Raw genomic sequence first — 10,539 nt, 5'->3', positions numbered from 1 at the left:
GGCCTTGTCACTCAAGTTACACCTGGCCATGATGGGTCTCTAAGCAACAACTGTCAATGCATGAAACGAAGGAAAGGAAAGAGCACACGCTTAATTACGTGCTGGTTGGAATCTGTCTGCTGACTGTTGGGGGAGAAAGGGGGAGACAGGTTACATGGGAATAGCCTGTAATATCGAGACTGGTGCTTTCTTTATTTGGGATGGTAGTGATTCGTTAGTTTGACATCTCAGTGCTTTTACATTTTGTGTTATTGTGGGGTGGACGAGTAGATCCATGTTTTCGGGTAAAGTTAAATCAATAAAAGAGAGACAATGCGCAAGGAAAATGTTTTCACGGAGATTAACGGCAAAGCTGAAAAATGAGACTTCTCTACTGTTGCAGCAAAACTAATTCCGGTCAAAATTGGAAACAAAAGTGTTGATGAGATGACGATCACTTTTTCCCTCTTTTTTCCTGTGAAGCCGCGCAAAGTAGCGCCCTTTGTTATCGCTCGTTTCCGCTCAGGCTGTTTCATATGCATTGCATTCAGATATATATATTTTTTGGTTAGATCGCCTGACGTCGGCGTTAAAATGTCTTATAACCTTCAGCAACCAGGACTCTGTGTTTTTTGCACAGCGGTGGTAGCTCTCACGTCAGTTGGCAGCAAAAACAGGAATTCATAACATTATGTTTGAACACAAAGAGGGAAAAAAATATATTTTAAAGATTATTTTCGTTATTTTGTGTAGCTTAAAAGGTGGTTTAACGGTCAAAGTGCGTTAGTCACTAGTAATGCAAGTACCAGAAATAAAACAAAAATGGGCCAAATCTAGATAAAAGAGTGATAAACGGGCTGTGTTTCTATCTAGCTGTTATTCCTGTGGTAAGAGCCCTTATTCTGGCTGGATACTCTGTCATATCTGTTGGCGCTGCCTCTGATGTCACTGAATGAGCAGTGCGGGCTTCCAGTGCGCACCTTCGGGGACGCAGCAGTGGCACAGCCAGTGGATTGTGCTGTGCGTTCGCCAACTACCCGGAAACCTTTTGTTTCTCACGTTTTTCCTCTCATCCGGATTTCAGTCCGTGTTTGCACTTCTGCTCATCCGCCTGGGTTTATTCCAATGAACTTTTTTGGAAGCGGGAAAGCAGGTAAGGTGGTGTCACACTTGTGTAATGATGTCCTTGAGCGCGTTGTGTTGGCTCTTGTTCTCTCACACAGATCCCACAGTATGTGGTAATGGAAAAAAATGCCCTGTTTTTTTAAACAGTCGCCAGATATTCTGCTGTCTTGGTCTGCACCAATTTAAGTTGAACGGTCAGTTTACGCCCAACAGCAGCAGCAGCGGCGGCGGCGGCAGCTTTCAGCACCATGGAGAGCAACGTGGTGCACATCTTCAAAGAGGACCGGTGTCCCTCGGGCCAGCCGGGGGAGTGCATCCCAAACTTTACCTGGCAACCTTCGGATATCTTCAACTACACTGCCAACGGCACCTGGGATGCTGAACCCGAGCCAATGTCGCCCATCATCCCCATCATAGTCGCCGTTTACTCCATAGTGTTCGTGGTGGGCTTAGTCGGCAATTGTTTGGTGATGTATGTCATCATAAGGTGAGCTATCAGCTTTGAAAGCGTGTTATCTGTTGTGTAAAAGAGCATGATCATCAGCTTGAAACCGAGTGCGTATCTGCAGGAGTAGCTCATAAAATGGGAATTCGGTGCGCACTGATCAAGTCCCTTGCAGTGTGTTTGCTCATGTGTTTTCAGAAAAGCATTAAGTTTAGTATCAGCTCTGGGACATACATCAACAGAAATGAGGTTTAAAATGAAGCAAATGTTGGATTTTTGTCGTTTCTGCAACTGTTTAGTGCATGCATATAGTGTGTTTTCTTGTTTCAAACACACACACACACACACACACACAGAGATAGATAGATAGATAGATAGATAGATAGATAGATAGATAGATAGATAGATAGATAGATAGATAGATAGATAGATAGATAGATGTCCCTGACCACAGTGTGTTAGTCAGAGCTCATGTATTCCCTATCATATAATCATGTAAGCTTGACTTTAATACCTCATGGAAACAATGACAGGGTTTTCCCCCATGTTGCTTCCCTTTATTATACTGAACACATGATTTAATCACTCTCGCTTCCCCCCAGATGAAAGAAAATCAAAGAGAATCGTGTTTACTTCTACTCTCCCCACTCCTCCCCCCCAGATACACAAAAATGAAAACAGCCACCAACATCTACATCTTTAACCTGGCCGTGGCTGACGCCCTGGTCACCACCACCATGCCCTTCCAGAGCACCGACTACCTGCTCAGCTCCTGGCCGTTTGGCGAGATAGCGTGCAAAGTTTTCATCTCCATCGATTACTATAACATGTTCACCAGCATCTTCACCTTGACCATGATGAGCGTTGACCGCTACGTAGCTGTGTGTCACCCTGTTAAGGCCTTGGATTTCCGGACCCCCGTCAAGGCCAAGATCATCAATGTTATCATCTGGGTGCTGTCGTCGGCTGCTGGGATCCCTGCCATGATACTGGGCAGCACCAATACTAATAACGGTATGACCATTTCATGCACTGGTATGACCCTACATCTGTTCTTTATCTAATTTTTATATGTTTTTTTTTTTTGGTTATATTTCACTGTTTATTTATAGTCTGTCTGCTGTAGAGACAAATTGCCTTCTTCTGTACTAAGGAGACTCATATGCGATTTCATGCTAAAAGCTCTATGTAATTTCCAGCTGAGAATTATCTCAATTGGCTACTTCACATTCAATGAACAGGGTGTTCTATAGGTCTGATGACAGCCTATTAGCTACTTGATTTGCTGAAGCTATGACATGGAAATTGGGTCTTCCTTTAGAAAGGTTATAATAGAAGAACATATTTTCTTTCAGCAAATGTCTGAAATTCATCTTTACAATGAAACTCTATTGAGTACGAGACACTTTATCCAAAGACTTGCTCATTAATCTAATTCTGGACTTTAGCTTCCTCAATTGACAACTTTTATGCATCACAGGATCTCTCTCACATTGTCATTTCTAAGCTATGCTGGTGGCAGGACAGGAAATCAAAGGAGCCCAAAAGGATCATAATCATAATCAGAGATATATTAATCCCAGAGGGAAATTCGTTTGCCAACACTTGACTTTAAGTCCCTCCATTTAGTATTGAAAGCATAACTCCTCTTTGGGGAACTGAATGGAGGTGGGTGGAAAATTAAACAAATAAAATACACAACAAAAGATAAAATAGCATGAAAAAATTTGTCAAACTATGTCCACTGAGAACATAATACACACCATTTTATTAGGTACACCTGCTGAGCTGGACCTCTGTTTGCCTTCATAGTTGCCTGAATTCTTAGTGACACAGATTCAAAAATACGCTGGAAACATTATTCAGAGATTTTGGTCCATATTGACATGATAGCACTAGGCAGTTGCTGCTGGCCATTTGAGCACAGCAAACACATTGTCATTTTCAAGAAATCAGTTTGGGATGATGGTATTGTGTGTTATCCTCCTGGAGGCAACCATCATAAGATAAGATAAGATAACCATTATTAGTCCCACATGTGGGAAATTTGTTAATGACTACACCGTAGTTATAAAGGGACAGACATGTTCAGGAACAATAATAAGGTAGACTGAGGTGTTTAAACAATGCTCAGTTTATGCTAAGGAGCCCAAAGTGTGCCAAGAATATATCTCTCACATCAATACCCCACCAGCAGCCTGAAACGTTGATACAAGGCAGGATCATGCTTTCATGTCATTTATACCAAACTCTGACCCACCAGACTCACCAGTTTTTTCAGTCTGCTAGTGTCCATGCATATTGTCACCTCAGTTCCCTGGTCTTAGCTTGCAGGAGTGGTTGAGCATGGTCTTCTGTTGCTGTAGCCCACCCGCTTCAAGGTTTGACATGCTGTGCATTCAGAGATGCTCTCCTGCGAGCCTCAGTTGGTCATTTGAATTACTGTCTCATCAGATCAAAGCAGTCTTTTCTTCCTCCTCTGACCTCTGACATCAAAAAGCATTTTCACCCAGAGAATTGCAACACATTGGATATTTTCTCGTAAACACAAGACATGGTTGTCCTTGAAATTCTCAATGAAACAGCATGTTTAAAGTCACTTGTCTGCATGTCTAAATGCAGTGAGTTGCAGCCAGGTGATCAGCTGATTATATATTTACATTAAAAGGGGATAAACAGCTCTATCCAAACAAGTGGCTTGTGAATATAAAATGTCTGAGAAACTAGACAGTTTTTCATGGTGCTTATGAATGTATTTTAGTGTTTTATAGCCAGACTTTAATGTTTACAAACAGTTTAACTGACCTAAATCGGGTCAGTTAAATTTTAACCCAGTAAAGCCAGAACTGGGAAATAATTTCCAGAAAAATTCAATTTGTTTTTTTAAACTGGAGTGTTTAGAGCCTTCTGACAATTAAAAAGAAAAAAAAAAGACTTTACATACCTATTTGCATATATGACTTTTAATCATATTCGCTACATCCAGCATTTTTGTGAAATGCATTTAGGTGTTCAGGGGGGAAAAGAAGTCGCACTGGCGATGGAGGTCTCAAAAACTCACAATAACTCATGTGTCAGATATAATGCGTTTGGAGTTACAGGGTTAAGTCATATGTTTTTTTTACTGCTATTAATGTCCTGAGAGTAACACATCCTCCATATCCATCAGCTTCATGCTAATAAACACAAGAAAACCATTCACTAAACATCTCTATGCATTTTTAAAGATGTCAGATTGACATGTAACTTTGAACATGTCAACCTGACATTAGCGTGTCATTTTGAGCATTTCCTGCTGTGTGTTCCTATAACTGCATTCTTATGTAACTAACAGGGACTACAGAGTGTGCTTTACAGTTCCCTGATCCCTACATCTACTGGGACACGCTGATGAAGATCTGTGTCTTCATCTTTGGATTTGTGGCACCGGTCATCATTATAACTGTCTGCTACACTCTGATGGTCATGAGGCTGAAGAGCGTGCGGCTGCTGTCAGGCTCGCGCGAGAAGGACCGCAACCTGCGTCGCATCACCCGTCTGGTGCTGGTGGTGGTCGCCGTCTTTGTGGTGTGCTGGACACCCATTCACATCTTCATCTTGGTCAAGACGCTGTCAACAAATGTCCCAGAGACCACGGCTGTTATGGCCGCCTACTTCTTCTGCGTGGCGCTGGGCTACACCAACAGCAGCCTTAACCCCATCCTCTATGCTTTCCTGGATGAGAACTTCAAGAGATGCTTCAGAGACTTTTGCTGTCCCAGAACACAAGGACAAGGTGACTGTCATGGAGTGAGCCGTGTGAGAAGCACTCTGCGGGATCATTCTTGCCCTGCAGAAGCTCGGGGAGGCGTAAAGCAAGCCAGGCCCGTATGACTAGCCATGGACATGTCCTCTATGCCCTATCAGAGCTGGGAGGACTCCAATGAGCTGGGCTTAACTCAAATCACTACAGCTATCTGAGATAAAAGCCAGAGTCAGGGCCAGATTTTTAGCTCTGTATCCAGCACGTTGGTCAAATAAGCCAAAAACATGTTCACTTAAAAGATTAGCTTGGTGCTAATCTGTTTTATTCTTACTACACAAATCCCATGAAAAGGCCACAACCAACAAAGATTGGAGCTTCTAATTTTCTGTACGCTACTCTGCTGCAATGAATGAGTCACTAAAGTCACTAAAAAGTATTAATTTCTCACTAAAAATAGTCACCAAGGAATGCACTTCAGTCGTGTTGGAGACCACAGAAAACAGATAATTAAGCCTTAAAAGAATGAACTGTATGTAATAGTATACAGAGACGACTTAAGTTTTTAAAAGATGCACAGACATGAATAGGCTTCAGTTCAAGTTATGTAAAAAAAAAATCTTGACAGAAAGATGAACCTGTTGGTGGTTTTGGTATTTAAGTATAAAAGAGTTTAAAGTCCTACTCGCAAGTTTATTATTATAAGCGTGATGTTACTTTTTTATTGTGTTTTTTTTTAATCTTTTTTTTAAAAAGAAATCATATTCAAAGGATAGTGGGATGCATCATCATCATGCCCATGCAGATACCTGCTAAATAGTGATAAGACATATACAGGCAGAACACTACATTAATCAGAAGTCTTTTCAGAAAGCCATATTATTTGCCAGAAAATTGCATCAAAAATATAACACTGACCCCACAAACACACTCAAGAAGTCTAGGTCTATATCCTTAAGCCTTAATGCAAAAAGAAAATGAGTTAGTTACAAACAGGATAACAACTAAGACAAAAACCCGTCCCTGTCTAGTTGCTGTGAATGTGGAAATTAGCTACAGAAATTGAAATCATTATTTTTACTACAAACATTAAAGTCGAGTCCCAAAAGGTTGATTCTGTTCAGTGGGAGAAACATTTCGTCACTCATCCAAGAGACTTCTTCAGTCTCAGCTGACTTTAGGTTTCCCCAACCTAATAAACAGTACATTTGCACAATGACTGAAACTAGCCCAGTGAATCAACCTGTTGGGATTTAGTAACTTGATGTTTGAGCATGCATCAAGACATTAAAGTCAGGTATTTTGACACGGCAGTCTGTGGAGAAAGACTCGCTTTTGGAGACTGCCTCGAGTGGCCAATTGAGGAAATGCAATTTTTGCACCTTTTCACAATGTTGATGGCAACACTGCAAAGATGAAGCCAGATGTTTAAAGAAGATAAACACTTTTTTAACTAGACCTGTAAACTGTCTGGGCTTTCATATTAACATGAATAAGATCAAAGCTCTTTAAGAAACTGGATTAAAAAAAAAATGACTGTCCCTGATGATGTTGGGAACAATGTGCATTACTGTGTGTCATTGTTTTATAGATGTGTATTGCAGTTTGGCGCTTTGGTGTTAAAAGTGTGTGAATAGTCCTTTCACTTTGATAGTTAACTAATGTAGAATATTTAATAGCCTCTCAGGGATTAATCCTCTGATATTCACGACTTAAAACGCTGAAGAGAGCGAATCAAAGTATTTTCTCCTTGACCCGCTGCTTGACTTTGACGACGGCTTCGTTGTCAAAACATCAGTAGGTATTGTTCTTCAGTTGTAGGTTCAGTTTGAAGCTGAACTGTATTAACTGCATCTTTGAACATTTAGAGCTGCGATGCTGCAGTCTCTTTGAGATAACAGGACACAGTGTCAGCCTTTTCTCATCTACTCTGAAACTAGAACCGCATGTAAAAGAAAAAAAAAATGGGCAGAGGGCTTTAAGGCAACCGCCATCAGGACAACAGTGTATTGTATCTACACAACTGTGCTTTCAGCATTTAGTGCAATTTAATGTCTATACTGTAAATTTCCTCTCAACTTGTCACCATAGTCTGGGCTTGGTAAATGTGTGTTTGTGAGTTTATGTGCTGAAATGTGACACGGAGCATTAGATTCTAATGGCAACACATCGGCTCTTTCAGCTTTACATACATTTTTCATCAGCCGCAGACATTCTGTATGAAACAGTTTGTTATTATGGCCATTGCTCTTTCACTGCACACAAATACCGAAAGGTTTTTTTTATGGTGTGTTAAATTCCTTTCATTTTAGATGGTTCAAAGTGCTTCGTAATGGTCTATGATAAGTCTGTCTTTCATCTTTGTAAAACGATTTACTGACTCGTCCTTGTTTGCTGAACTTATTATTGTAGCTGTTCTAGTAGCCATCAGGTCACCCAGATTTAATCAAATAAACTCTTAAATGTAATGTAATATATTTACCTGTTTAAATCTGATAAAGATATAGTGTTATAGCAGAAGTTGTGTTTTGTGCCTTGTTTGTGTGCCTTATCTTCTGCACTAGAGTTCAGCTGTTGTGCTTGTTTAAAATAAAATAGCAGGTAGATTTTAGCACTTACAGTTTAAGACTTGTTATTTTTAAAGTACAGTTTATCCCATATGAGCTTAGTAGCTGTAGCATTATGTAAGAGGATTAACATCTTACAGAGGATATGTGTTGTTATGATATGTTTCTCTTAATTATTCCTCTAATGCTATTACATTATTTGATGCAGCACAATATCAGCTCATTTATATCTAATGCTGCTGCTGCTGTGGATGTTTGGACATATTTTGATGTATCTTTGAGCTTTGGATGTCAAAAACATGTTTCACACATGCACAACTAAGTCACAATAAAGCTGAGAAATGTGAGATTCAAGGTGAATACAAAAGAGAGCTTCAGTTCAGTCTTCAGTTAAATCAGTGTGGGCACAAGGAAGTTTTTTTTTTTTTTTAAAGCTTATTTGTCAAGAAAAGTGGTAGGAAGACTGTATAACCCACCTCCTCAGTGCTTCTATTTTTCAAGGTATTATTAAGTAAATTCAATTCAGATACAATGTTAATGTTTCCATGGTGAACACACTGAGGGAGAGGCAGAGGTCCATGCTTGTTGTGCTAATTGTATGGCACTTTGTGTAGTCAGCCTTGTGGAAGAATCTGCACTGACTGTAAGTTCAGCCCCTGTGTGAGGACTTTAATGATATGTTGGCGCTGCTGTGACCTTCCTATCTTTTTATTTATCTTGTTGATTTGTCTTGATTTGTGTTTGAGCTTGTGATTAAGACGGGGTTATTACTATTTGAAGGTGTGGGGAAAAGAACAAACCAATATTTTGGGTTTTTTAATTTGTTTTTAAATTGTTAACAATGTTCTATTTAATAATACATACTAAGTTATCAAAAGTTGGCTTAAAGCCATTTCTACTACAATTTAACTATCCACTCGCTGTTTATTTATGGTAGTTGAAATAAAATGTTGCCTAATGTGAAAACTGTTTATGTTGATCTTATAAAGTCAGATATTCTGTGACAGTTAAGAGGTTGGGATGGATGTTGTTGATTCAACAATATATAACTTTGTAATGCTTTGTAATGCAAATCATAATCAATAATTGCAACAGATGAGAAAAAAATAAAGAATATTTGGAACACTGGATAGACACAAATGAAAAATGTTATCCTGCTGATGAGAGATAAGAAAATTGTTTTCGTAGCTAAGAAGGAAAACTTAAATACACTGAGAATGAGCTTGGAGCGACAAAGGCCGCTCCCCAACACCACACAGCCAAGAATGAGACACTTTATTTTTCAAACACTATCATCGGCTGTGCAGGTTTTTATTTACTTTTTATTACAAAAGGACTGTTTGTTTGTTTTTTCATTATTTATACAGTTGCCATTTGTGAAAGGCTTCCAGATGAGGTGGCCCTCCTTACAGCAGCTGACAAATATAATGGTGCACAGATAAAAGGGATTCTGAAGGATTTTAGAGGCAAATTAAATCAGTCAGTCCTTACGTGGATTGTTGAAGCCGACAGCTATAATTACAAAGATTACAGCATTTTTCTACTCGCTGTCTCGCGAGGTGCAAGTGCATTTGAAAGCCGTTACATTTAGCCAGGTTCAGTAATAAGCTCTGCCTTCTAATAAGGATTGAACAGGTGCCTACTCATTGCTTGCCTCATAAGTCATATGCTAAAAATGAAAGTGCTGGGAAAACAGAATTATGTGTATTAGATTATATGTAATTATGTCATATTAACAGGCTATTAACAACTGTTTAAAATGGCACCCAGTGAGGACATAGATATAGATATCTTACTACATGAAGACTGGTGTTGGGATGTTATGAAAGGTAAATGGAGTGCTGGGGAGGAGTTTTTGAGGAAGGAAGGAGCCAAAATGTCAAAGCAAGTGTCATGCGTGCTAATCCATGATAAATATAACTAGAGACATTTTTCAAAACCTGCCGACCCAAAACGGCATTTAGCCTCCATCACATTGTGTTTGACACCCCAGAGTGGAAATCATTAAATTAATCAAAAAAGAAAAGACATCTCAGAATCCCTCAGATTTGCCTTGTCCATTGGAGTCACCATTCATCCATTCATCTTTTTAAGCCCTAATCCTCCTCAGCTGACACTGGGAACAGATTGGACTGTCCATCACAGCTATACAGCCAGTTAACCTGACATGCATGTCTGTGTATTGTATGGGGAAACCAGAGCACCCCAGGAAAACCCACTCAGGCACATGGAGAAAATGTAAACATGCAGTGACTACAGCTGACTAGCAGGTTCAAATTCTTGCTCTGGGTAGGCATTGCTAATAAGTGCACCAGCATGATGCTCTGTTTGGAGTAATGACTCTATAAAAAGTTACATATGGCCCATTCTTTGAAATAATTTTTAAAAATGTAAAAGTCTAAAAACTATTACAGGAACCAGGAGGAATTAATTTGCATGAGTTCCACCTTTTCTCTACATGGACTGGAATGCAGGACCTGAATACTTGTACCACTGAGAATAGATATGCAAAGCATTAGTAATGAAATTTACAACTTACAAATCCTGAATAAAAGATGCCATATTATAAAGCAGTACCAACCTTTCTATAACTACTCTGTATTTTACTCTGTAGAGAGCAGTTTTTAGTCTTTGGGGATTATACATTACAATCAATAAATAATAACATGCTCTTGAAAGAA

At 39.5% G+C, this 10,539-nt stretch overlaps 1 protein-coding gene across 2 annotated transcripts; it reads left to right on the top strand.

The window, feature by feature from the left end:
- The first annotated feature begins 871 nt into the window (after window positions 1-871).
- oprk1 (opioid receptor, kappa 1) lies at window positions 872-6,316 on the top strand. 2 transcript variants are annotated; one of them, XM_087831436.1, is made up of 4 exons: window positions 872-1,132; window positions 1,318-1,591; window positions 2,211-2,563; window positions 4,884-6,316. In XM_087831436.1, the coding sequence occupies exons 1-4, from the start codon at window positions 922-924 to the stop codon at window positions 5,420-5,422; spliced, it is 1,377 nt and encodes a 458-aa protein (XP_087687562.1). In that variant the 5' UTR covers window positions 872-921; the 3' UTR covers window positions 5,423-6,316. The 2 variants fall into 2 exon arrangements, with proteins under 2 accessions (XP_087687562.1, XP_006792466.1); XM_006792403.3 differs by lacking the exon at window positions 872-1,132 and having other exon boundaries at window positions 1,332-1,591.
- Window positions 6,317-10,539: the final 4,223 nt, after the last annotated feature.

This window comes from Neolamprologus brichardi, chromosome 18 (genome assembly GCF_056152115.1).
Source record: "Neolamprologus brichardi isolate AB-2024 chromosome 18, ASM5615211v1, whole genome shotgun sequence".
Classification (NCBI taxonomy): Eukaryota; Metazoa; Chordata; class Actinopteri; order Cichliformes; family Cichlidae; genus Neolamprologus; species Neolamprologus brichardi.
The sequence above is the reverse complement of the archived record's forward strand: the minus strand, read 5'-3'. Positions and strand labels throughout refer to the sequence as shown.

Excerpts from the sequence above, each read along its gene's own strand:
- oprk1 (XM_087831436.1), top strand. The coding sequence starts at position 922 with ATGTCACTGAATGAGCAGTGCGGGCTTCCAGTGCGCACCTTCGGGGAC. Across the intron at positions 1,133-1,317 it reads TTTTGGAAGCGGGAAAGCAG|CAGCAGCAGCGGCGGCGGCG; the intron begins GTAAGGTGGTGT and ends TACGCCCAACAG. Across the intron at positions 1,592-2,210 it reads GTGATGTATGTCATCATAAG|ATACACAAAAATGAAAACAG; the intron begins GTGAGCTATCAG and ends CCTCCCCCCCAG.